Source organism: Vigna unguiculata, chromosome 5 (genome assembly GCF_037176805.1).
Source record: "Vigna unguiculata cultivar grain cowpea cultivar isolate G323 ecotype 2 chromosome 5, ASM3717680v1, whole genome shotgun sequence".
Taxonomy (NCBI): Eukaryota; Viridiplantae; Streptophyta; class Magnoliopsida; order Fabales; family Fabaceae; genus Vigna; species Vigna unguiculata.
Window position 1 is genome coordinate 3,932,689 of NC_140796.1, and position 27,991 is coordinate 3,960,679.

Below are 27,991 nucleotides of genomic sequence, written 5' to 3' on the forward strand. Positions count from 1 at the left end.
CTGTTTAATACCAAAATAAATGTTCTACAACTGCTTCTCAATGACAAAAGAAGACTGCATTTTTGTGGCCAAAAGATTCTTTAAATATATAGAGTGTAAGTTGTTATTTAACCACAAATAATTGTTAGCATGTTTTTAAGGTGATTGTTGTAAGAAATAATAAATAAATTTATTATATATGGTAGTTTATAATTTCATGAAATTTAAAATATAGCTTTATTTTAACAATTTTTTTAATTACTCTTTAAAAAAATAAATAATTTCAAGAGTTTATCGAGAAGATGTGACTATCGGAGATGTCTAAAGGTTGATCATTCAACCTAATTATAATTATTTATTATTCTTTTCGAATTTCGAATTAAATATAAATAATTTAGAAATATTTCATAATATATTGGGTCACATCATTTATACTTTGTAATTAATCCTTAAAAGACTTTTAAAATATAATAAGTAATGAAATCAAGATTAATAAATAAGTATTTATTAATTAATAATGATAGAACATTTTTTTAAACTGAATATATATTGTTCAAATATCTTGTGAAAAAAAAACGAAAAGCTTACACCAAAAAGGATAATTAATTTCAACACCTACAAAACCTTCACCTCCAACCATATTCTTTGACAATTTAATATCAAAATGTTTAATTAATAATTTAATTCATATACTTAGAACTTTTTTAATTTGTTTTGGTCTCTGCATTATTTTTTTTTTACTCAACTGATTTTCTATTTTTTTTTTTAAAAAAAACACTTAATATTTTGAAAAAGAGACTTAATATAATCTTTGACATTAAATTAACACTAGTATCGTTTGGAAGTACAACCGTCAAATTCTTGATTTGTCATGTATCAAATATGAGTAATCTTCTACTTGGAAGGTATAACATGAAAAAATAAAAAAAAGGATTTCAAAGTAAAATATGACTCCAATTTTGATTTTCTATTTAAAATGTGTCATTTATCAAAATCAAAGGAAAATTAAGGTAAAAGATAACTTTGATTTTGACACATGATATAAATTTTGACATGTGATACTTTCAAAGAGTATTAATATTAATCTAACGGTGTGAGTAATATTGAGTATGCTTACAAAAATAGGAACTCAATTGAAAAAAAATAAATATAAAAACCAAAACTAATCAAAAATATAAATACACCAAATAAATTATTAATTAAGTCATTAAAAACAATAGCTCAAAAGTAAGAACATCAATATACGTTGGATGACTACTTGAATGAGGGTGTAGAAAGGGCGAGATGGACACTTTAAAAACTGGGGTGTGGAAAGAAAATATGAGAGTGGAGGAAGAAATTGTCTTAACAAAATGTCATGGAGGATCAAATCGACCCAAAATTAAAAGTTAGGTCACCGTGGAATGGGTTTTTTGACACTCCAAAAAAGAAAGCTGGTATAATAATAACCATTTCTCATTCCTAAAAGCTCAATCCGAAATGAATGTGGTTTATGGTGTACGTTTGATTTGTTGCTAGCGTCTAACTCATTTTTCCAAACACACCGTAAAAGATAAAGCTGGTTAGGAACATTTTACCAAAATGATGTCTTTTCGCGTCCTCAGGTATTTCACTGCTTCAACTATTCATTGCAAATGACAATAATCTCCATGGTTTTCTTTAGAATTAAAAATTTGTCCCTAATAAAGTGAATAAGGTAGCAAACATGCATTTTAAACAGGCATATTGAGCAAATTCAGAAATTATGTTAGAACCAAGCCATTGATCACCATCATTTGAGCCCGTATCGCACTACTCGATGAACATCGAAGGAGAAACTAGGCATCTGAATAGATTTACATTGTCTCGTGGAGGAAAAAATAATGAAATTCCTCAAATAATAAACATAATGTAGGAGACATTAGTATACAACATGTTAAGGGCAAAACTGTGAGGCCAACCATGATAATGATTTATGAGGCTGCAGCAGATGATCTTTGTGTCTTCAGTCCAAACAGATTTTCGAATAACTTCGGAGCCATAGGAGGAATATTGGCAGGTAGTGGGGCCATAAAATTTACTATCTTTTCATGAACATTATACCTTCACCAAATAATTAAAAAGATTATTCAGTTCATAAACGACTGCAAGATACGTACACAACGGTTAAATGTTACATCCTGCAATTACCTTATCTTGCGACTTTTGGATGCACGGCGATCGACAATTTTTCTTTTCTTGGGTTGCATTCTCTTCAAAGCATAAAATGCTTTTTCTGCACAAATAAAACAAGAAAATGAAGTGTAATTAATTACACACAAAGAAAGCACAGTTAAATCATATTTTAGGGGTAGATAACTGAACAACGGTGAAAAAAAGGAACATGTTTAGATTCAAGTCTCTGATATTCTGGACTCACTGTTCAGAGGATTGTACAACGGGCAACAATCAGATAATTCTAAACCCCTTGTTTTCAATTCCCCGATTATTCAAATATAAAAGATGCCATAATTTTCAGATGGCATAATTTTCAGAAGCGGCCAGCATTGTGAATAATTCACATTTATTTGTTGAAGGGAAATGTTAGTAGTATCTACCCCTTGGTACTAGTATAAAATCTGGATCTAACAGAAAGTTAAAATTCAAAACCGTCATGTTGGTCACTCCTGCTAAGCTAAACTCAAATTTAGTCATTTGTGCATGTTAGTGGTGTGCGACTTTCAAAAGCCACTATGAAATTTAAAACGATTAAAAATAATTCAAAAATGCAAGAACATTTTGTGCATTATCATGACAGTATGTTGTTATCAAGTACAACGACAATTAAAAGCTACAAAAATATCAAATTGCATTTGACATAGAAATGTTGCTATAAAAGATTAATTAGCCAAAAAGAAATTGTGTACCAGATGATGAAGGATCAACTGTCTCGAAAAATTCTTTCAATAATTGCTGGTAAAATTCAGAGTCATCCAGAAGTTCAGGATCACCGTCAGTAGGTGTCTCCTGCAAAGCAAGCAATGAATAGGAAGTTAGGATTGTATATCGCACGTTGTAAGATCCTACAAAATTCATGCAAACACAAGCACTGCACATACATATAACAGATGAGAAGAGGATAATAAATAGAGAACCAAGCAGCTATCAAATTCTGTTATTCAGTTACAGGTTGTGCATTCATATGATATATTGGAGGTGGGTATTCAGAAATGAGAAAAAAACTTATCGAAAGGGATTTTCCTCTTCTCTCTTTTTATTTTAAAATCCTATTCTTTCTCTCATTCTTATGGAGTAAGTCCTCAGTCAGAGGCCATCTATACATCTCTGCATTTTACTTGAAAGTTTTATCAATCACACACTACTATCCCATAATCCTGCATGGCTATCTCACCTGATCTCAACAAATTCCAATTGAGTAAAATGTATAAAGTGATGAAACTTTAAAGCAGTTGACAAACCTAATTCTCAATTTGGAATGTAACCTCAAACATGTCTCTATTAGTAGTCTAATTTCCAGCAATTAAAACATTTTTACCACCGGTCTTATTGATCATAAAACAAAAAAAAAAATGTTGAGAAAAAGGGACGTTTCAAGACCCACTGCTAAGCAGCATGCTATAACCTCAAAAAGTTATTGAATTTTGAACATCCTGCACATAAATCGTAACTTGGAAATTAGTACTTTCTTTACAAGGCTTACCGCTTCTTTAGGTTTATCATCATCCTCTGGAACCTGAAAAAAAGTGGCACCAATGACAAAGATAAATAAACCAGCTTTTTAATTTAACAAACTCCTTGTGCCTAACCTCATACGGAAAAAACACAATTTAAACCAACTAAAGATTAAGAGAATGGCTTACATGTCCAAATACATTCACAACTGATCTTCTCAGCCGCATCTGCTTGATCATTCTACTGGGATCTCTCATATAAGCAGAGACTTGATTGCTAATATCCTATGATGGGGAAAAATTAGGAGTAAACACCCATCCATCACAAAAAAGAAAAATCCCAAAACCAGTTAAAGAACCTGACCTGATTAAAAGCATGCAATTTTCCCTTAATGGCAGCAGCCCCAGTTGTTACTTGGGTCATTCGCTGCCATTTGTTGATTGACTTGTCTCTGAAAGATGCTATGCTGCAAGATACAAACATGAATAGCATTAAATGCACAAACATATAAATCTGTATAAAGTGACAAAAAATGTATAATTTGAGAGAAGTTTTGTTTCGAGCATTGCTGATGCAAAGAAAAAGCTCACAAAACAAAACTTAGAAGCTTCAATGCTGCAGCAGCTTGATAGAGGAATTACATGCGTAGCAAAATACTGCTGCATTGAGAACACTATAAAAATACCTCTTGTGCATCTGTGAAATTTGTGACCATTCCTGATCGACATTCTCATTCAAATGCTTAGAAACATCTAAATCTGTTGATAACCCTTCTGAACCTTCAAGTGGAGGGTGAAAAAGTTGGTTACTTAGAAAAAATATCCAAGGTTCAACCAAACATGCAACAAATATTGAAGTAATATTAGTATTAATATTAATCAACAACATAAATATTCAGTGGACCTGAATAACTTGTACAAGAAGTGCAAGAATGAGCCTAAAGATGAACCCAATTTTATTTGATTACATGATAGTTTCACAATATTTTTAATTGTTCAACTTAGAAACTACTAAACCAAAAAAGGGGAACTGAATGAAACTGATCTAAAATTGCAATATTAAATTCAACTATTTCTTGAAATGGGAAAAGAATAAGTGGTGAACTTTAGTTAGATCATTAGATGTTTCTCTATCTGCTGTCAACCATAATAATAAAACAAAACTTTAAAGTATACAAGAAATAAAATATTTCTTGTAAAGGAGTACATAGACACAAAACTTATCAATTTTAGATGATTATCATGTCGCACTTCTAACTTTTCCTTCTCTCAATTCTTCCAACCATTTTCAGCTTGAGGACCATTTTATTAATTCACAAATGTGTTCATTAATAAGGTTGGTTAAAGATAATAATATGAACCTTGTCACAAATATTTCATGAAAGTCTAAAAAATGGATAAGTTGCTTTAAGCTTCAAGTACATATCACGTATTACTGAAATGAAAGTGAAGCATGGTCCATATAATAGGCACACCAACAAAAAATAGGAGAAAACTTGAATAAAGTCCATTTTCCTAAAAGAACTGCAACGGTAGTTTACCATTACTTAAAAAGAATGTGTTATAATGCATAAGTCCTACCACTAGATAGCAACTCCAAAGATATGTCAACAAGCATTAAAGTAAAACAAGGTATCAATCAAGTACAAAATGATGAGACAAATAAATCGTATAAAGAACTAGAAAGGGAAATTAGAACAATAGAGAAACAAGTTACCAACTGTGGCTTGGGTAATTGATGGGTTCCTAGCAGACAGAGCCTGGAGCAAGAAAAAAAATCAGTGACTATGAAATCAGTCGTCATATATAGTATTTTGTATATATAAAACTTCATAAGACAAAAACTGGTGAAATATAGAAAGGAAACATCCAACACAAACAAGCCTTGTCCACTAAATAAAATATATGAAACAGGCATGAGAAAAAATCTCATTCTTTTTTATTTAAATTTCCAGCCAAAAATTGCACCTCTTGCAGTTCCAATATAGAATCTAAAGTCTCCTTGGATGAAGTCACCAGATCTGAATATGCTACTTTAACTGCCTCATCTGCTTCACAGAACGAAGACTTGATTGGTTCCTGCACACAATTTAATTCTACCATGTTTAGCCACGACATTCAGGTAAGATAAAACAGTAAATCACATTAAAACTGAAGTAGGAAAATACCTGCGGTAACCTATTTGAACTTGAGAATGGCTTCTGAAGTAAGAACCTAAGCTCAAGAACTTTGTACCAGAGGGCCTTAAGATGAAACAAATTTTTGGTTATGTTACTACTTATTGTTGTTACAAAAGAAGACACAAAAATGATACTGAAAGGAAAGGTGATTGACTAAATCTACAACATCTAAGGACGGATTAACAACTAAGAAACATCCTTCAAATTAATACAATGCAAAGCGAAAGGAGAAACATAATATTAAATAAATGGAGAAAAAATAAAAGACAATAGCATGTACCATACTAACACAAAAAAAAAAAAAAAAAAAAATAGTCCAGGTACAATTCAAACAATAAAAGTATACCTTCTGGCTTTTCACAGCTTGACCCTTGAGAAGATCTTCATCCTTATGATGCTTCAAGTTCTTCAAAGTATCTCTAAAGGTAGAAAGTTAAATTTCAGATATCTCAGAATCCACACAATTTAAAGATGAAGGAAAATAATAAAACAGGTTCACTATCACTCAAATAATTCATAGAAGGAACTGATTAAATTTGACTGCATTTCTCTCATTATCAATAGAGTCAATTTAATAAGAATCTTTAACATTATACAAGGAAACTTTGCCTATAGCTATACAACAAAATTTTGTCGGATAGATGACTAATTTACAGTTATTCAAGTTAGTCAATTAATGAAATAATACAGCATAAATCAGCTATTCCAATATATACTGTAGAGAAATTATAGGGAATTCAATAAGATATAAATAAATCAAGTATTTTGCTAATCCATTGATATTAATAATGGTTAGAAAGATGAATCCAAATCATCGGATTGATAGCTGACCAAAATCCTCATATTAATTTACTTAGCATCAAAGCACACGTTACCTGGGAAGCAATATCTTACAAATATTTTGAAATGTGAAAACTCTAAGTCAAATGCTATTGGCGAGTATACAAGAGATTGAAGAACAAAACATTTAAGAGAAAACAACATAATGATGGAACAATAACTATTAAGTAGATAAATACAATTATAACTGAAAATCCTTGCAAAAAACAATTTTATCACGATCCATTGTTCCAAGAGTATTATTCATTTCGTAACAAGTACTAATAGCAAATAAAAAACATTAAAACAGAGTACTTTTGTGTGTCTGAATTATATTTGACACAACAAAAATGTATTTGATTTTTTACACAATAAAATTTATGCTCACTTAACAAAAATAGCCCAAGCAAAACAAGTACAGTATACCCAAACGAAGACTTCACTGGAACTTGTCAGTGACATAATTCCAAAATGTTGCAAATAGCCATAAAGATTAAGTACCATCTATTTTTATAAACTAAATGTATATCAAATGTTAGAAGGAAACTCACAGCTCCTGATGATGAAGATCTCTATATTCTTTCTCAAGCTGTTCCATCTCATCATTATTCCATTCACTATGCTCTCTTGTCCCATCATCCTCATCATCTGTTACCTTCTGTCCATCCTCCTCCTCTCCACTGTCATCATCAAAATCATCCTCCTCACCATCGTCATCATAATCATGCTCCACCTACATTAGGAAAACAACCCTTAAATCAAAATTCATAAGAAAATCATTAAGGTTATATAACATACTAATTAATTTAAAATTTTGCAGCAATCCATACCTCTTCATACTCCACACTATTGTAATCATCTGAATCACTCTCACTTTTTGCTCTTTTTCGAGATTTTTTGGCAGCCATTTTCACACCTAAATTTATTTTTTAAAAAATAGCACATTATACATCTACTTAAAAAGTATTAATTAACTAATTAATTAACTACAATCACAGGTGTCAATGAAGAATAAACAGGTAGGTGGTCATGTGAAGCCCTGATCAAGCACCTAAATTAGCACTAAACCAATACTATACAGTCATTTGAAACACAAGAATCAAGAAAACTTCAAATATGGTAATCAAAATGTTGTATACTAATTACAAGCTGAAAAGGATTCAATAGAAATATAATTAATCAAGAGTGAACGTTCCAGTTTTTAGTAAACATTACATTCCCCCATTCCCTGGACCCCACCATGACTGGAACTTTGTAGCACCAAGTTACCCTTTTTGTTTAGTACCCACATTTGCAGAGCCTGATAAATCTACTGTCAGTTGTATCTCAAATGCCTCTGGCCTTTGAAACAAAGATTCACCATTGCGCTTTTCTTTCCTAAGAAATTACTAATATATTTTCAGTTTTTCCAAATAAAGGTGACTCGTGTATTTTATGGGGAATTTACAACTTCATATGACTTTGACTTTTAATTAGGTGATAACTTTCAGTGGTATGCAACAATTTTTTAATACATAATGGAAGAGATGAGAGTGAAAATGAATAATGTTTTTTTGTGATTTAAGTTGTACTGATTTTTTAAAATGTGTATCTGTTGATATGAAATTGTTAGGTTTGTAAATTAAATCCAGGGTTTGTAAACTAAACTATGCTATGTTAGTTTATACATTCTCCAGCCTTTTGACACTGGAATTGAGAAATCTAAATTTACTTGATGAAAATGTAAATGAACTAACCTCAACTGTTCATTCAACAAGCAAATTGTCCTGTTTCAGCCTTGTAGGTTGAAGTTAAGAGACTTACTAAAAAATTAGTCCTAAATAATGATTTGAAGACTTTTAATAACAATAGCTCCAAAACCTATTTCAACAAGCAAATTGTCATGAATCAGCCTTGTAGGATGAAAGTGACTTTTTTAAAGATTTTAGACCTACAAAATCATTCTTGATTTCAATAACAACAGCACTATAAACTGTATTTTGACTCATATCATGCATTCTGAAAGATACTAGGTGGTTACATAAAGTAATTGAAGAATGTTAGGAACCAAGAATCAGAATGAAAAAGAAAAGAAATATTTATTGAATAGAAGAGAAACATCTCCTCCAAGAGTTTCCCCTTCACAGTTGGTGCTAAGGTTCAATTTACAATGACAACAAATCAAAATCTATCCTCCTATTCTTCTTCCCCTATTGATACCTAATTAACAACACCTCTAACTAACTAACACCATTATTCTAACTCTTTGGATCCTGATTGTTGAAAATTTTCTCACAAGTCTTACAGGTTTAGTTAATCTATAGCCTTTTCCTCAAAATCAAATGAAAATTCTGGAAATTATTCAGTGGGTATTATGAATATTGAATTTAAAAGATGGCACAAGTGAGGTCTTTAATGAACCACTTTCAACACTAAAGTACTTTTCTCTGTATTGTGGCTCCTAAGGAGTGGAGAAGAACATGAACTTTATTTACAGTTAGTCACTTGAATTTATTAGAGTGATATGTGAACATACTAATCTGTTGTAAAGTGTGGAAACTGTATGCTACTTGATTACAGTAAATTGAACTAATAACAGACACCTAAAATACTATGATATTGCAAAGAAGAAGTACGCAAGGCTACAAAACAATAGTCTGTCTTTGGGTCAATATGGGTGTAACAAACTTAAATATTTTTTAGAAAAAATTGAATATAATGGTGATTAATTTGTGAGCTAAAATCCTATACCCTAAACCCTAAACCCCTCTCGCAGTCACAGGGCTCACGGCCCTTGAAGTCGCAGGGGCTCACCTGCAACGCTTAGCCTATGTTCTTCCACTTTTTGTTTTGTTCCTCATCTCTGTTCCTTCTAGGGTTCCTTTTACTAATCTACTTGTTTCTTGGTTGTTCTACTATGACTTGTGCATTAACTTTAAAAGTGCGTTTAGGGTTTGTTAAGAAATTGAGAATGACAATCAGTGAAATCAATTAAGAGTGAGCTTTAAATCCAAGATCAACATACATACCTGACGAAAGTGAGATTGAGATTGATTAAGGCGAGCAGAACAGAACACCTCGATGAAGTGAGGTTGCGGCTTCTTCCGTCTTCAACTGTAGCCTTGAGATGCTTGCTGTGGTGAGGGTATAGGGTTTTAGCTCACAAGGATATTAAAAACTTTTGCATTTTCTAAATATATATTAAAATTAAAAACTTATAGAAAAAATAAAATTAAAAACAATAATATTTTTTTGTAAATATTCTTTAAACTAAATTTAATTAATTAAACGTAACATATTAAAAAAATGTAAAACATTTATAATTAATAATTGAAAACAGACAAAAAAAAATACATGTATATATATTTTCAATAATTTTCCACAGAAATTCACGTGTGTTTTATGGTCACTTAATATTTTATAGAAATATCAAATGTCTAATTACTTTTAATATGCAACTATTTAAAAAAATTGTTATAAATATAATCCTAAAATATTAACAAATATATTTAGATATATATGTCACCCACGATATCTTTTAAATTAAACTAGTAATTTAACCTTCTATATTGCACTTTATAACACATCATTGTAATATTATAAATTTACTGTATATGAGTATTTATTATTTAATTGAAATGTTTCATGTTTTGAGGAAAAATACTTAAAAAAATAACTAAAGTTAAAAATATATTTATACGACAATTTATATAGAATATTAATGTTATTGGAATATATTTAAAACTTAAATAATAAAAAATATTATGCTATATTAGAAATCTATTATAAATTTATCATGTTTTACCATATATAGTGCCAAAGAGTATATTTAGAAATTATTGTATTACAATATAAAATGTTAATGTGATGAGATTTGATTCAACTTTAAATAACTAATAATATTGAATTATATCAATACTAACATAAATTTAATGAATATTAATGTCAATTTAAAAGTTATTATATTTGAGTATAGTTGGAAAAGAAAAATCAAAAATCTTTTGAGATCTGGATTACAAACTCAAAAAAAAAAAAGTCAAATGGAAGGAAACTATACACTAAAGTATATTGTATTTTTTTATTATTATTATAAGTTAAGATATAAAACAAATCATTTGTTTTACGTTTCAAAGTTAAGTAAGACAACAGACTGAATATGAAAAATATTTACAGAAGATTGAAATTATAACTTCTGAAAATATTAGTAACATCACATAAGGAAAAAGAAAATCTAAAAGTTGTGCAATATTTTATTTGTCTAAAAGAAAAAAAAAAAATATATATATATATATATATATATATATATATATATAATCTTTAGAAAAAATGACACATATAAAAATTTATAAAAACAAAATTTAAAAAATATTCATTTCAATTCAAAATATTTTAAAATAATAGATTTGAGAGTTTTTGTTAAGTATTTATTTATTTAACTTTTAAAAAATTTTAAATTTATACGTAAGTCATACGGTGTAGTATAATTAAATTTAGCGCAACTATATGTGGACGGTAAAAAATCATTTTTCACTATATAATGATTATTTAGATTTAATACATCATGATACTATTCACATTTTCAATAAATAAATTTAAATATTTATAATTATTGCTCTAACTTAAATGTAATTATTAATTGTTTGTGTCATATAATTCTTTTGTTTTATTTTTATTGAATTTAGTTGAGCATTTTTCGATGTGCAATCGAGTTAGGAATTATTAAAAAAAAATGAGATGCAAAGACTCCGAAGTGAATAAAAGAGTACGAATTAGTTTTTGGAAATAAAAGTGATTATAAGATTTAGTAACATGTATTTATGGATTTTATAAGTGTATTGATATATATAATACAATAACATATATGATATATTATTACCGTTAATTATAACTAAATTAGTTTATATCATACAAATATTATCATATTTCTGATAAAAAAAATATATTACATAAAACTTATTATTAAATCCTTGGAAATTGGACCTTAACAAATTATACCATTATATTACAATAATGGTAATAGATATATTTTTCATACACATTTAATTTAAAGTTGTATGATAATTCAAAATAATATATATGTTTGTACTACTAAAACACACGGAAAATCAAGAATCAATTTTTTTTTTTTAAATGTAAAAATCATAATATTTTGAAATTGTATATATATAAGAAACAATCAATTGTATCACAACATGAACAATTGAAAGGTGTAATTTGTTAAAGTAGTGTAAAATCAAACACACTTCATGTCACAACAAAAACATCTCAAATGTTGCTATTTAAAAATCTTTTGTTTGATATTTTTCTTTTTTTTCTATTGTATATATAATTATTTAAATTTAAAAATTTTGAAAATAAAAAAGAAAATAAGAACATAAAAAATATATTATATAAATATTATAAATAAATAAACATTCAATAAATACTATAAGAGGACGAGTAGCATGACAGTCGAGACGTAATCAAATATGAGTAGGTATAGATAATATTATAAGTAAAATTGACAAACAATTGTTTTTTTAAAATCATTTGTTACTACATCAATATTAAAACTGATATAATTTGATAAAAAGATACTAACAAATTAAAAAATAAAAATATAAAAATATCCATTACTTTTAATTGAAACTCACAAGTCACTTAAAGCTTCTTAATAATGTGATATATGATATTTTTAATAAAATGAATTATTGTATTTTTTGTTAATTCAGGAAGACATATTTTTACTGTGAACAAAGTAATGAAATATTTGGTTTTGGTTTTGATGTGACTATATGACTAAAAACACCATTTTATGTTCAGAGTGAATTAACTTATGATATTTGAATTGCGTAAAGGAACGCGCCAGGAAAGAGCGTATGAAGCATGGAGAAGAAGAGTATCCAATGATTATTGGGGGATTGCGTGTCTGGTTAAGAAGACACAAAGTGAAACGCACGGGGGCAATGATGGGACCACGTGGCACAACATGACATGCTCATGCACGTGAATTTCGATGTGTTCCCCACGTGACTCCTCTTCCTTTGTCCCCCACCCTTTTATGGATGCCCCCTCTCGCCCCACTTCTCACCCTTTTTCTCTTCCAAACCTCATTTCTTTTATTCATCACACAAACCAATTCAGGGAAAAAGTTTCTACCCGTTAATTTAATCACTCAAAATGTCTAAAATTTCACATTTCATAGAAAAAAATATAAAATATGGGACAAATCTACATGTCATTTTCCCATCATTAATCTGAATCTAATGATTCATCACATTATTGTAATTGAATAAAGCCCTCACTGAGTTGTGCAACATGATAATGAAAGAATTAAAATTTACACATAATTTTAAGACAAGTCACATACACTGACATTCTCTCACCCTTTTTTTCGGTGAATAAACTAGTCCAAGTTTTTTTTTTATCTTTACTAAGTGAATTCAATTAAGTATTTTTCTTTTATTTTTGTCATAATAATGATTCTCATGTTTAATAAAAAGTAAACGAGGAATGCATCTTATTATACAGTAATTGTTTCAGAAAGAAAAAACATGTGTGAGCATATAGAGATGATTATTTTTGGAACAAAATATTTGTAAGATTGATGATGTTTGAAGAGGATTGTAAAGTTTTGCAATGAGAGAGTAGATTTGGTATTGGAAAATCTAAAGGTGAAATGAATATAAATAATTTAGGAATCATGTACCTCTAGCAAATGGACATGAGAAGATCATATATAGATGACAAGAATCTTTTTTTGTATTTGGTTTGCCCCTTATAAGAGCAGAATATTCTGCTTACATCACTTTCATCCATTAATTTTGGTGTGAAAATATTGGAATGGATATTATTTATGGAGTGGGTTGCAATCACATCATGGGTTTGTGATGATGGAAAGTTTGCATGAACTTTGTGGATATTGTTCCCTCCAAACTCTAATTTCTTCAAACTCTCAACCACCAAATCTTTTATTCATCTTTTCAAACTCTTCCCACTCCTTATATTCATTTTATCTTCAACTTTTTCTCAATCATTTTCTTTATCTTATTTTCACACTAAATATATCAATTATAATTATTGTCTTACCAATGTTTAATTCACTTTCAACTCATCTTCTATTTACATATAAGAATATACCATCTTTAGGTGGGAGAACTTCATTGAGTGAATTAACACAACCGATCGATTTAGTGAAGAGAATTGGAATATGCTGAGATCAATTTGTATTTCTATTAAGCAAAACAAAAGTTTATTTTAATAAATAAAATCCACCAAAAAGTTACTATATTTTATCCTTTGTAGTATCACATTAACACATTTTAAATAAATTATGTATATTCAAACAAATTTGAAACTCAAAACAAAGAGAAAAAGCTATAAAATTCAAAACATTTTCTATAACCTGGAATTAAATTTTTTTCAATATAACAACTTTTTAAATTACAAACTAATATGCGAAATCATATTAAATTTTGAACATGGTTCTTAAGTTACATGAGATAATCCAACTTGAATTTTAAATTATATGTTTTTTGATCAGGTTAGAGAAAACATATTAAGATTCTTAATTCCAACTTAAAATCAAATCTATATATAACTCCAAAATTAAATTCACAAATTAAAACTCTTGATACATAATAATAATAATTAAATATTAGTCAAAGAAAATTCATAAAATTGTACCTTCTAAATCAAAATATATCACAAACATTATAAAAAATCAAACTTACTCAAAATAAATCTATATAAAAGACTATCAACATCTTTGGTATCATCAAATTATAATTATTACTATAAATAATTATTCATAAATTTAAATTATCATGTATAATATAACTTTGAAAGGTTCAAAATCAAATTTTACTAACATCAACTAACATTTAATTTTAACTTATTCACTCCTTCATATGTAAAACTTTCAAAAGTTCACTAATCTCACCTTATACGCGTACATGTGCATTATTGTGCTGAAAATATATACATCTCTCAAGTGTTTACAGTAAAATAGGTTTGTATGAAAGCTTCAATAAAACCTTCATCATATATAATAAAAATTTTCATCATATATAATCTCTCAAGTTTTATTTTATGAAAAACTCCATCATATAATTTTAAAACTTGAATTTACACACAGTCAAACTTGTTTAATATAGAAATTAATATCATTATTTTTGTGTTGGGAACTATGATTTCTGTTTATGAAACAATTAATTCCTAATGTCAAAATTTGTGGATGTTACATTATTAATCAAATAAATCGTTATCACCGACCCCATTTATGAATTATAATTTCTTTGACTTTGATCAAACAATTAAAACGGTGATTTCCTTTATTAGTCATACATAGTATAATCTCTTATGCTCCATTAATGGTGACAAATTCAACTAGACGAGACGTTTAGTTTAAAACTTTGACTTTCTATATAAGTACGTTTCCTATGTTGGATTAATCGATAACAGAAATAGCTTAATTAACAATTAAAACAATTAAAAGTTACTTTATGATAATTTCAATTTACAAAGAGCATTGAATTGTGAACAATGTCAATTGACCATTTTAGTAACTTAGTGGACATGTTTTTATTTTCAACAACAAATAAAAGATGTTAGAGGTTTCAATCTTAGATATGAATGAAAAATTAATTGTGAAGCATTAGTGGTTTCAATTTTAGATACAGAAGGTGCAGCGAATGAAAGACAAATCTAGTCTTTATTTATTTTTTTTTTTCCGAGATAGAGATAATATTTATGTGAATTTTGGAATATTTATTATTTTAATTTCTGTGTGTAGAAGTTGGAGCGAGTTAAAAATAAAATAATAATGTACTGAAATGTGGAAATATTCATATAAAATTGGTAGATATTTTGCATGAGTAACATGATTATATAACAAAATATTGAATAATAGATGTTTATACTATTTTTGTATTTAAATAAAATTTTGATTTTTTTTATCATTTATCTATTTTCAAATTTTCAAATAATACTAACTGCTTTTCCAAAATTATTACAATAGTAAATGTGTTTGGATCAGCTCATTTTATTCTACTTGTATAAAGGGTTGTATAAAATAAAAACTAAGTCTACAAAACAAGCATCCTTATTTTATCTTGTGTACTCATGGATACATTGTTCCTATATATTATTCTTATGATACTAATAATGCACAGACGAAATTTGAAGTTACTTTTATAGTTATTTATTTATTTATTTAATTTCATCTCTTTATAGGTATTAATTCTAATTATTTTAACTTTCTAAGTATTTATTAGAATTTCAAAAATTTTGTTTTTTAATTAGAATTACATTTCAAAATGTGTTTATCTTAAATATTTTAAAATTGATATAGTTTTATCTCATACAAAACCAAGATATAGGTGCTTTTGTTAAACGGGAAGCTATTGAGGTTAAACAATTATATTTAAATTTAGAATTTTATTTCAAATTTGTAAGAAATGATTTCTTCAAGTTTTAAAGATTTTAAAAAATGTGATAAATGTTATTTTTTAAAATTAATAACCCATGTAATTGAATTAGTAGTTTGAAAGTTACTACTTTCAAAATCTTACTTATGACCATTTAGTCATGATTATTTATTTTCAGTAAACATATTGTTTATATTGTTAATGATTTTAGTGTGTATTTATGGACTGATTTTTTAGAATAAGTTACTTGGCCATCTCTGTGATTCATGTTTTGTTCGTCGTTATATATGTTTTTTTCCTATAATAATTTATAAATATATTCAAATTGTTTTTTTCTTTTCAGTTTTTGTCATAGTATGGCAAAGATGTTACACTTCTTAATAATTTGGTGAGATATATAATAGTTTACATAACATTATTCTTAAATAGGTTTTAAGTGTAATTAAATATTGTTTTGTTTTATTTCAATCTTTTATTTTTATATCTCCCACCCATTTTAGGTTATTTTTTATTATTAAATGTTAATTAATATAATTGAAGTAATAAAAATCATTCTGAATTAAATGTGACTGAAAAAAATTATATATAATAAGTTATTTACAACTATATGTATGGATAAAAAATAGTCTTACAATTAAAAATAAATAAATTTAAACATTTTTTAATTTTTTGGCAGTTGAAAACAAAAATGAGTACTACCATCTAGAAAGGAAGTAGAAACTAACGCATTAATAAATGACTTTTTCATAAAAATTTAATGGATAGATACAAGTTTTGTCCAAACCATTCATTACTGAAGCAGGATTTTGTTTACTTTAGTTTGATAAAATTGGAACTTCCAAGGCAAAGAAGTGGAAATTATCTTTATGCCCTTTGAAAAAATGTGTTAAAGGGCATGAAGTCCACGCGCTGCCGCGGCGTGGGGCTCAAACCCATCCCTCTGCTACTGTTATGCCTCGTGATTTGGGGCTACCATGCCATTGAAAATCCATGTCAAACGGGCCCACACACCTTCACAAAATCCGCTACAAGGCCCATCATGCCACAACTCTCACCATCTTAGATTACAAAAAGTTTATACATTTTCATACCATAATAATAATAATAAATAAAAATAAATTTTATTTTATTTCAACACTTTCCTTTCATAATAAAAATAATATATTTATTTATTTATAATAACACATAAATAGGTGAAACGTGAGTTTACTCATGATCGATGATGAGGCGATGATGATGATGATTCCAAGCACATCACGTGAAACAAATGCTCTTGCTCTTTCTGGTCAACATTGGTAGCGAAAAAGTAGCAGTTTTTCATTTAACAGAACTAGTTAAAGCTAATTAAGCTGTGGCATAATCAGTTACTAACACAAGTATAGTAGTAATCCTAATCCATTCCCCAACACTAACTATCACCCATCCAGAGAATTAACCAGGGTTAAAAAGTAACCCGAGGTAGAGTTGAAAAATCGAAATCCTAAAACATGTATGCAATGAGGTAATAGTATTAAAATGCCTAGGATAACCATTTAAGTGATGATTGAGCCAATTTGTCACTCTGACCCAGGTCATAATTAACTCTGTACCATCCATCCACTATTTTGCTCTCTCTATCTCTCTCTCTCTCTGTATATATATTTAGTTCCATCCATCAGTTTCCCTTCACTGCAAAAAAGCCAAAGCCTGTTACCCACACTGCCACCAAACACCACACTTTTTTCCTTCATTTTGCCTTCCCTTTTTTCTCTTCCCTTTTTCAAGTGGCCAACCACACACACATTGTTGCTTCGTTTTTCTCTTCTAAAGAGAAAAATGGCTGAAAAAGATGATGGGGTTGGCTTGAGTTTGAGTTTGAGTTTGGGAGTGAATCAACAACCTTTCAAGGTGAATCACATGCACCACCCTCAACAACATCCTCAACACCATCAACCACAACACCATCAACCCCAACCTGTTCCCGTAAATCACAACAAAACTCTCTTTGCTGATTTGTTTCAGTTACCAGGTACGAGGTTCTTCTTCTTTCAGTGTTTTCTCATATTTTGTTTCTAGATTCTCCCTGCTTTTTCACCCAAAAATAGAATTTATTTATTCACTTGAAAAAAAAAATTGTTAGTTTATCTCTTCACACATACAAATTCTGTTTCTTTTTCTGAAAAAAAAAATTATAAAAAGTTATTTTCTTGCTCTGACTTTTTAAAGTTGAAGTCTTGTTGCCGATAGTTATATCTAACTCATTCATTAAAAAAACTCAGCTCAGATCCAGGTTTTCTTTGCACGAGGTTTGTAGAAACGTTTTGCAGCCGCGATTTTGGCGCTAACGTTAATATTTTCGGTGCCTTTGACTGGGATTATCGTTGCATAGTGAATAATTAATCAGTCGTATTATTTTTTGTATTATTACAAAGCCGTTTAATAAGGTTTGATAACAAAAATTATTTACACAAAATTAGCGTATTTGATTTATTATTTCAATGTTAATAATTTTTTTTATTTAGCTGTAGTTTTATTTTAATTTTTTTCATTTCTGTAACATTTTCTTTTTCATTTCTACCTTTTAATTCTGTTCTATTCTATACCTGATATTTGCAAATACAGATACTGTTATTTGCAGAAATACCCTCTGGCATGTCCTTTAATTACAAAAACTGCCATTCCTTAATAAACCTATTTGAAACTCTTGCATGTACAGATCGGAGCTCCGATGTGATACGAGGAATCGACGTGAAGTCCACGGCGGACTGTGAGGAAGACAACGGAATTTCGTCGCCGAACAGCGCCGTGTCAAGCGTTAGCGGCGGCAAGCGGAGCGAGAGGGACGACGATAATGCTGCGTTGGTTGCCGGAGAGAGGACGTCGTGCTCGCGGGGGAGCGATGACGATGATGGTGGCGGCGGAGACGGCGAAGGCGGCGAAGGCGGGAGGAAGAAACTGAGGCTCACGAAAGAACAGTCCATGGTGTTGGAAGAAACGTTCAAGGAGCATAACACACTCAATCCGGTTAGTTAGTGGCTTTTGTGTAAATTCTTTACGAATACGGATATTTTTTTGAAATTTATTTTATTTATTATCATTAGAATTTATCTCAAAAGTTAATAAATTTGTTAGTAAATGGAATTTGTTGTTATTATTATTATTATTATTAGAATCATGATAATGATAATTATTTTGTTTTGAATTTTAGAAACGAAAACAAGCTTTGGCAGAGGAGTTGAATCTGAAGCCAAGACAAGTAGAAGTGTGGTTTCAGAACAGAAGGGCAAGGTAAGATGTCTACAATAATTATAATTAATATCTAATTTTATTTATTTTTTGACTTTATATTGCCTTTTATTTTTCTTTTGAGTTGTTTATATAACTTTCAAAGCGTTGCCTGAGTTGCCACATGTTTTATGATACGTTGAAGCCAAACTGAAATGCGTTATACATAAAACATAAAATACGAAAAATATAATGTGGTCAGAAAGATGCTATTTTCGATAAATATTAGAAAACTGTGTATTAGTGAATGGTTTAAAATGACATTATTTCCTTAAGTTTTAAGTTTAGAATAAGGGATTGGCATTATATATCTCATCTAATTGTTGTTAGCTTGGTTATAATTTATTCTAAGTATTATATTTTATGAAGGGACAATTATAGATAGTATTAATTCTTGAATGAGATGTTCATGTGGGATGGTTTTGTTGTTCCTCGTCCATGTTAATTATTAATCTAACTGTTTAAAATGCATTCAAAGCAACTTTAGCATAACGTCAAAACAAATAATGGGTTTGACTACACTCTTTGACAATCATCAACGACACAATTATGTAGACACATTATGTCACCAAAAATAAGAATTAAAACAATTGTGTCAAATATCAAAGACATGGATAATAAATACAAAGGGCCACATGAATATATCCATGTTTAATATATTAGATTTTCAATTTCATTTGGTTGGTTGTTTTGCTTTTGTGGGATATGGTTTGTTTGAAAAGAACATACGAACTATAATGTAATGATCTTAGTTGAATTGAAACAGAACCAAGTTGAAGCAAACGGAAGTGGATTGTGAGTACTTGAAGAGATGTTGTGAGAATTTAACTGAAGACAATAGAAGGTTGCAGAAGGAGGTTCAAGAGCTTAGGGCATTGAAATCATCCCCACAAATGTACATGCACATGAACCCTCCCACAACTCTCACAATGTGCCCCTCTTGTGAGCGTGGTCACTCGTCTTCATCTCCTGCCACCGCTGCCGGCCACCCGGTAGTGGTGCCGCCGACTTCTCGCAAGCTGTTTGGGGCAAACATCCGGCGGCCGGTGGCAGTGAACACTTGGCCGTTTGATGGCTCAATTCCTCGGCCATAATTATGGTCGGGGCAATGTGATATTTACATGGGTGTCTAGACATTTTTAGTTACTAGACAAGTGGAATGGAAAGAAAAAGAACCAATTTGCTATGGAAACACTAATTTGTGGTTTTTTTGGACTGAGGGATATATGAGTTTGGACTTGGTGTTAACTCTTGACGTTCTATTTTGTGTATGGCATACGTTGTAGTGAAGTTGAAGGTTTTTGTGTAGGGTAGATACGTTAATGGTTTGAGTGGGGTAAGATTTCGTATGGCAAATAGTAGAAGCATTTATTAGTTTAGACTTTAAAAAGAAGAGAAAGAGAATCCGAATCCGTGAAGTTCTCATCAAATTGAGATGCCACTTCCTAGGGAAAAGGTGGGGTGGTGGAAAGAGGGTTAAACGTGAAGGAATGATTGTGATTTTTTTTTTTTTTTTCATTTTAGAGATTTTTTTGCTCATACCACACATAGCACAACAAATGTAAATAAAATATAAAATTTTCCCTTTACGTTCCATCAAGGAATAGCTATTTTTTACCTTTTAGAAAATAATTTTATTTGCCTTTTTTTTTGTTTTTCTAAATGAAGGGATTTTCTTGAAGGATTTTTTGCCAATGTTCATTAAGAAGAAGGATTTTTTTCTTAATGAATTTGTCCATCTAATAAAATAATTGAAATTTCAAGAGAAATTAAAATTAAACCACATGTTAGTTTCGAAATTATTTTGTTTAACGTGAGAATGCAAAGAAGTGTGTGTCTACGCACTGATATCAATGGTTATATCACGTGATTTAGAAAGTTTAAAGTTGTAAAAAAAAGGAAGCAAGAAAAAACACAGTAAAAAATGAATTGTGTCTATACTTTTGCTGTTTTTGAATCATTGGTTACATGAAGAGTTTGGTTTGGTTTGGTCTTGTTTGCTTTTTACACAGTAGATGAAGTGCTGATGCGTAGGGTAGGTCAAGATTTTACTGTAGCTATCTTCATGAGCTATAAAGAGGATCAGTGTCGTGGATCCAGAAATACAGAAACAAAAATTAAATAAGATGGAGAGAAGAAAGCTTGAAAAAGAAAAAAAAAGTTGGATAATTTTTAGATTGTTTAGTAAAAAATGTTTTTATTTCTTATTTGATCATATAATAAATGAAAAAAAAAAGAAAAAAAAGGAGTGCTTGAAATGAAGTAAATAATATTAACTAAATAAATTTTAAAAAAAAATTAAGTTTATATATTTTCATGTAAAAAAAAAAATTGTACGAAAAATGATAGACCAATTTATTTTTCTCATGGTTCATTTTTCCTTATTATCATGTTACGAATGTTACTTTTCTCTCTTTATTTTCTTTAAATTCCTTAAATAGAGTGGTCACTGTATATTTTCTCTCTAACGTAATCATGATAATTTCTTAAAGGATTTATTTTAAGTGATCCAACGATTAAGTAAAACAACAAAGAAAATAAAAAAAGATGGCTCCTTTCCTTCTTTTCTAAATTATAAAATGGATGATGTATAACATAATAAAATATGATAGATACAAAATAATAACCTACATTATAAATGACATGTTTATATTGCATGAAAAAAAAATCTTTTTTTTATTAAATATAGCATATAATAGAGTTTATATGTTGTATGCAATACTCAAACATTTTCTTATAACAAATAAATAATATTTATTTTTAAACAAACAATGATGTAAGAAAATTAATGAAAATATATATATACATATAAAGCAAAAAGAATGATAGAGAAAAATCTTATAACAGAATTCCAAAAATCATGACACTTAAGTCCACGAGGGTAACAGTGTTCATGAAGTATGGAAAGGAACATAAAGAACAGCTCAAGGTAAATATTAAACTTGACAAAAAAAAAAACTTTAAACTCTCTCCTACATTCACTTCAATACCAAACTTCTTATAAATAGTGGCACTATAACACCATATTATAGTCAATAATAACCACTTCAGTAAATTAAGGCAATTTGACTTTTTATTTCAAAAATAGATTTAAAAGTTCAAGTTAAAGAAAATATCTACAGAAAATAATACGATTAACATTATTTGTTTGTCATTTAACATCTTAAATTAGAACCAGATTTCAAATTATAGGAACACACTTATTAAATGACATATATTTCTTTTAGTTTACTACTCACAAATTTGAGTTTTGCTATGATTGTTTTCTAAGATGTGTTTGAACAATATTTTATAAGGATTTAAAAGAAAATGTATATTATTGAGAAGAAAAATGATTTTTTGACTACTAAATTTTAACAATTTTTTCTTACTACACGATGTGTCATTTTCTAAGTAATTTTTCAGTTTTTCATTTTCTCATTCTTAACATTCCAAGACCATTTAAAAGATGACACATCATGTTATAAGAAAAAATTATGAAAATTAAGTAGTCAAAATATCATTGTCTACTCATAATTTGCACGTCAACCTCACTGTTGAAGTATTTACATTTAAGACAGTTTTATGATCCGTGAGTTCCAAGGATGAATGTTGTGACAGAGTTGTTCTTTGATGAGATTTTGGATGTGCATGCCATTATCATTTTGTTGCTACAGTTGGTGCCTGTAAAACATTACATTACTCTCGTATATACATGTGTGTTCTCATCACCTCATCACCTCAAAATCAGTGCTGCAACAGTCCTTGACCTAGTTATCAATTATTGTGACTGTGTCTGCAGTGGAATTGATGACTTTCAATGCCTTTTAACTACTATTTCTCATCAAAATTGGTGTATAGTAATGCTAGCTTGCTTATTCATGAGAGAACATGACTAGTATAGATATCATATCAATGGTTTTGTTGATCATGATGATGAAACTGGATTCCTTGCACTTCATTTTGAACTCAACCAGTACTGCAGGGAATATGGTAAACTGTTAATCAAATAGTATTGACATTCAAACTCAGAAATGAAGATTTTCTTGGTGTTTGTTGAATTGTGGTTGGCGTTGTGAGATGTAATTTTGCAATTGATTGATTCGTATTGTTGTTTTCATGTGCATGTGTTTATGTAAATCTTTCACACTTGTATGTTTTTAGAACTATCTTTGTTATATCGTTAGTTGAGCTTAATGTGATCTTGTACATAATGAATTATACTAAACTATTTTGTTTTTCTTGTTTCAGTTTTGACTCCTTTGTTTGATAGGTGATAGTATAGTTTGAATTTGTTGCATTTATGGTTTTAAACAGAATGTGTGAAGTATGTTATGTTATATACAGTATTTTTGAGAATTTGTGTTTGTGTAATTGTTAAAGTAGGATATTGAAGAAACAAAATGTTTGATGATTTAAAATTATCAAAATTTACGCTTAAAATTTTCGAACTAAAGGATTTAACATTTAAAATATAGTTTGAAATTTTGAAATTGGGATTGAGATTTTAAGTGGGATTTAATATTTTGATGTAGGGAATAAAATATAAAAAAGTAGGTTTTGTTAAACATCATATCATATGGGTATAATATTTACATCTTTGATTGTTAATATGAAAATTTCCTTGTAAATACATCTTTATGAAGATTTTTTAAGTTGTGAAATCTCTCATAAACAACTCAAGAGATGTGACTTCACTTAAACTTTTAATAACAAAAAATCGAAGCTCTACAGATTTTAGAATAGTGTATTTGGGCCGGGCTGTTGGGCTTGTGATGGCCCAACCCATTTTAAAGCATACGATAGCTAAAGGTCAAACACAGAAGAAAAGGGTAACCATGTCATTAAAAGCAAACGGTCATGATTGACAGTGACACCTGTTGAATTGTGACCCACTGTGTTGGGCAATTACAATTACCATAATGTTTTTTTTTACCATAATGTTTTTTTATTTTCTCTGTTAGTGCCAGATGCACTTTTCCTTGTAATCAAAGTCTTCCTTTCTTCATTCCTCATCTCACACACTCAACAAACAATCAAACAAACACATTCACACCACAGAGCAAAGGGGCACTCACTCTACTCTCCCATCAATGGCGGATTCAACTCCTTACACCAAACCCCATTTCCCACTTTCACGGATCCAACCAAAACCCAACAACCAAGGTAAGTCCTGCTCCGGTTTCATCGTCAAAGCTCTCTTCTTGGCACTGTTTATCATTGTTCTTCCACTTTTTCCCTCTCAAGCCCCTGACTTTGTGAGCCAAACCATACTCAACAAGTTCTGGGAGCTTCTCCACCTTCTCTTCATTGGCATTGCTGTCACTTATGGTTTGTTTAGTAGGAGAAATTCAGAACTTGACACACACTTAGAAATAGAAACTACTCTTTCTAGTGCCGACGATAATGCCGTTGCACCTAGTTATGTGTCCAAAGTGTTTCCTGTTTCCACTATTTTTGATGATGCGTATGAAAATGAAAATGCTATTGAAAATCCATGTGGGGTTGGTGAGAATAGGATGAAGATGATGATGCATTGTTGGAATCCTCAGTACTTTGATGCGGGGGCAGGGGTTGTAAGCTCCAATGGGGGTGGTGCTGTTGGTGTTTTTGATGAACAGTACAAAACCCATTTGCCAATTTCTGAACCTAGTTTTGGTTATTCTTCTGTTGGATGTGATGGGAACGGAACTAATGTAGTTCAAGCTTGGAATTCTGAGTACTATCATAGTGAGCCAGTGGTGGTTGTGGCTCAACCAAACTACAACACTGGTGAGTGTGGTGAGGTTGTTGATTATAAACCTCTAGGGCTACCGATTCGCAGTTTAAGATCGGTTGCAAGAGATGTAGATAGTCCTAAATATGCCAATGAAAGTGACTCCAGTTCAGGTTCAAGGGGTTCTTCCAGGGCCTCAGATAAGAGCCGAGATAAGGAATTTAGGGATCTGGGACCTTCCAATTTGGAGACACAATTTAGTGATGCCGGTGGTGGTGGTGGTGGATCAACTTCCCCAATTCCATGGCGTTCAAGGAATAGAAAGATGGATAGAGAGAAAATATATGGCAATGATACAGGTCATGCACATTTTAGGCCTCTTTCGGTTGATGAAACTAAATTTGAAACACCATTTTTCCCTTCCCACAATATGTATTCTTCCTTGGATTCGATTTCAAGAGATAATATAAACGCTCAAGAGGAAGAAGTGAAGCAACTGAGAGCTTCCTATGTGTCTGCCGCAGAAAAGAAGAATTTTCAACAAGAAGATGTAGGGCAATTGAAAACTTCCTTTGTGTCTGTTTCAGAAATTATGAACTTCCTTGATGAAGATGTGGGTCCAAGGAAGGCTTCCTATGATCCTATTTCTGAGAATACAAGTTTTCAGAAGATAGATTTGGGGAAGAAGATTTTCCATGGGTCTTCATCAAAAAATAGAAGGATGGGAATTAAAGGAAAATATGGTGCTGCTTCTTTTCCTTCACATTTCAGGCCAATGTCTGTTGATGAAACTCAATTTGACTCACTTGGTTCAAAATCTTTCGAGTCTGTGAGACCCTTTTCTTCCCACACAAGAATTTATTCTTCCTTGGATTCAATTTCATCAGACATGGACTTCCAAGAGGAAGATATGGGGCAGAAGACTTCCCGTATGCATGCTACAGAAAATATGAATTTTGAGGAGGAAGACATGGGACAAAAGAAGACCTCATACTTGCAAGCTTCAGAAAATGTGAATTTCCAAGCGGAAGATATGGAGCAAAAGCAGACTTCCTACGTGCCTGCTTCAGAAAATATGAATTTCCAAGAGGTGGATTTGGGAAAGAAGAATTTCCAGATGTCTTCTAGAAATGACATGTTGGAATCTAAGGGAAAATATGTTGCTGATTCCCGTCCTTCACATTTAAGGTCAATGCCGGTTGATGAAACTCAACTTGAATTGCTCAGCTCACGGTCTTTCCAGTCTATGGGATCTTTCTCATCACAGTCAAGTTTATCTTCTTCCCTGGATTCTGTTTTATCAGAGAATATGAACTTGGAGAAGGAAGATTTAGGGGAAAAGAAGAGCTCACATGGATCTTCTTCTAGTTCACCATCACCTCTGGCTAGAAGGAATAGTGAAGCTTCATTGCAAGGGTATGGTAATGGTTCCTCACTCCCAGATGACATAAAGAACAGTTTGAGTGATGACTTGAGAAGTTTAAATGAGATTGGAGGTGAGGATCCCCCTAGCAATAAAGAGTCGCGGATTCATGCTTTGCAATCCGACTCAGAAAAACCTGCAAGCCTAGTGAAAGCTCCATCAAGGGGAAAATCAGTTAGAACAAGAAGAACCAGTGGACTGATTTCAGGGACAATGAGAATAGGAGAAACATCTAGCAAGCAAAGTGATGAAAAGGTTGAGAAGAATGTTAACAATGTAGAGTCAGTATTGAAAAAGGATAAAATGAAAAGTGGAGAACCATTGAAAGGAGCCAGTAAGAAAACTCTGGATTTTTATTGTCCTAAGCCTGAGATTAAATTTTCCAATCATCGAACAAGAGATAAGCTAGAAGAAACCAAGAATTTGTCAAAGCAAGACTCAGATATCGAGCTTGAAAATACTCGGATGAGCTCAGATGAAAGTGGGGTACCTGAATTTGTCAATGATTCAGATCTGGATTCTGAAGTAGATAAGAAAGCCAGTGAATTTATAGCTAAGTTCAAAGCTCAAATCAGGCTTCAGAAAATGGGATCTATTGATAGAGCAAAAGAGCAAAAGACCATTGGAAACAAGATGATTAGGTGATTTGTAAACTATTGTGATCCAATTATTTCTAACCCGATGAACATGGAGTTCATCAAAGATCTTAATAGTATCATGCATCATTCAGCTTCCTTCATTTTAGGAGATTTTATTTTCTTCTTATGTTTCTACATAACTGCTGAAGTTGAAATTCTGTTATTTTGTGGCAGCAGGTCTTCCACTTATTTATTTTCACATACAACAAAATATCTATGGATATTGCTTCTGGTGCCACTGTATCTTTCTCATGTTAAACTTCACCATTTGAATTTTTGTGTTAGTTACTCATATAGTGTGCTGTTTCTTTGGAGCAATGGCTTCATCTAACTGGTTGTCATTATTTGCAGCTTATGCTTTTAGGAGAGTTGATCTTTGACATGATATCATAGTTTACATTATCAAATGCATTTTCTGTACATCATTTGAAAATATAGAGATGGTCTTATGTGAGTCAATCTTAAGCATTCACTTAACATTTTAAACTTTAGGAGAGATATTTTAGTCTATTTGCTTGAAGACTAATAAAAATCATGTTGTAATTTAGAATAGGATAAAATGCCCTTATTTTGATCAAAATTTATCTTGGATCCTATATTTTAAAAAAATGACTTTGGTTTCTGTTTTTCTATAATTGATGATTTTTATCCCTTTATGGACCTTTGGATAATAGGGTGAGGAATGAAATTCACCAGTTATTTTAAACACAAATATGATAATAGTTGTTTGTAAAGCAAATTTTTACCCTTTAGAATATTTACTTAACATGGTTATAGATTTGTATTTTCACTGTAGAAGAAAGATGGAGATGACAAACATTATATGCATGGCTTATATGAAATACAAAAATGTCAGCAGCATATATAGATACAGATGTTCTTATATTTAAGAGTTAGCCTCTGGAATACATTAGTATTTACAAGCAGTTTTGATTTTGTTTTAGTTTGTTTTAAACT

At 30.2% G+C, this 27,991-nt stretch overlaps 3 protein-coding genes across 5 annotated transcripts; 2 read left to right on the plus strand and 1 right to left on the minus strand.

Moving 5' to 3' along the window:
* Positions 1-1,708: 1,708 nt before the first annotated feature.
* LOC114183247 (rRNA processing protein-like protein) lies at positions 1,709-9,777 on the minus strand. Of its 3 annotated transcripts, XM_028070185.2 has the most exons (15): positions 9,637-9,771; positions 8,365-8,488; positions 7,459-7,544; positions 7,180-7,361; positions 6,156-6,228; positions 5,798-5,872; positions 5,598-5,708; positions 5,347-5,389; positions 4,316-4,409; positions 3,994-4,096; positions 3,819-3,914; positions 3,659-3,691; positions 2,865-2,964; positions 2,149-2,233; positions 1,709-2,061 (listed from the first exon to the last, which is right to left on the minus strand). In XM_028070185.2, the coding sequence occupies exons 3-15, from the start codon at positions 7,534-7,536 to the stop codon at positions 1,932-1,934; spliced, it is 1,203 nt and encodes a 400-aa protein (XP_027925986.2). In that variant the 5' UTR covers positions 7,537-7,544; positions 8,365-8,488; positions 9,637-9,771; the 3' UTR covers positions 1,709-1,931. The 3 variants fall into 3 exon arrangements, with proteins under 3 accessions (XP_027925986.2, XP_027925985.2, XP_085529027.1); XM_028070184.2 differs by lacking the exon at positions 8,365-8,488; XM_085672901.1 differs by lacking the exons at positions 7,459-7,544; positions 8,365-8,488 and having other exon boundaries at positions 9,637-9,777.
* Positions 9,778-17,611: 7,834 nt separating this feature from the next.
* LOC114184235 (homeobox-leucine zipper protein HAT3-like) lies at positions 17,612-20,872 on the plus strand. Its single transcript, XM_028071515.2, has 4 exons — positions 17,612-18,022; positions 18,710-19,017; positions 19,202-19,281; positions 20,045-20,872. The coding sequence occupies exons 1-4, from the start codon at positions 17,830-17,832 to the stop codon at positions 20,370-20,372; spliced, it is 909 nt and encodes a 302-aa protein (XP_027927316.1). The 5' UTR covers positions 17,612-17,829; the 3' UTR covers positions 20,373-20,872.
* Positions 20,873-24,229: 3,357 nt separating this feature from the next.
* On the plus strand, positions 24,230-27,326 carry LOC114183276 (cotton fiber protein). Its single transcript, XM_028070231.2, has one exon. It carries the CDS (start codon positions 24,351-24,353, stop codon positions 27,039-27,041), a length of 2,691 nt encoding a protein of 896 aa, XP_027926032.2. The 5' UTR covers positions 24,230-24,350; the 3' UTR covers positions 27,042-27,326.
* Positions 27,327-27,991: the final 665 nt, after the last annotated feature.

Excerpts from the sequence above, each read along its gene's own strand:
- LOC114183247 (XM_028070184.2), bottom strand. The coding sequence starts at position 7,536 with ATGGCTGCCAAAAAATCTCGAAAAAGAGCAAAAAGTGAGAGTGATTCA. Across the intron at positions 6,229-7,179 it reads GATCTTCATCATCAGGAGCT|AGATACTTTGAAGAACTTGA; the intron begins GTGAGTTTCCTT and ends TTCTACCTTTAG. Across the intron at positions 2,965-3,658 it reads ATGATAAACCTAAAGAAGCG|GAGACACCTACTGACGGTGA; the intron begins GTAAGCCTTGTA and ends CTTGCTTTGCAG.
- LOC114184235 (XM_028071515.2), top strand. The coding sequence starts at position 17,830 with ATGGCTGAAAAAGATGATGGGGTTGGCTTGAGTTTGAGTTTGAGTTTG. Across the intron at positions 18,023-18,709 it reads TGATTTGTTTCAGTTACCAG|ATCGGAGCTCCGATGTGATA; the intron begins GTACGAGGTTCT and ends TTGCATGTACAG. Across the intron at positions 19,018-19,201 it reads AGCATAACACACTCAATCCG|AAACGAAAACAAGCTTTGGC; the intron begins GTTAGTTAGTGG and ends TTTGAATTTTAG.
- LOC114183276 (XM_028070231.2), top strand. The coding sequence starts at position 24,351 with ATGGCGGATTCAACTCCTTACACCAAACCCCATTTCCCACTTTCACGG.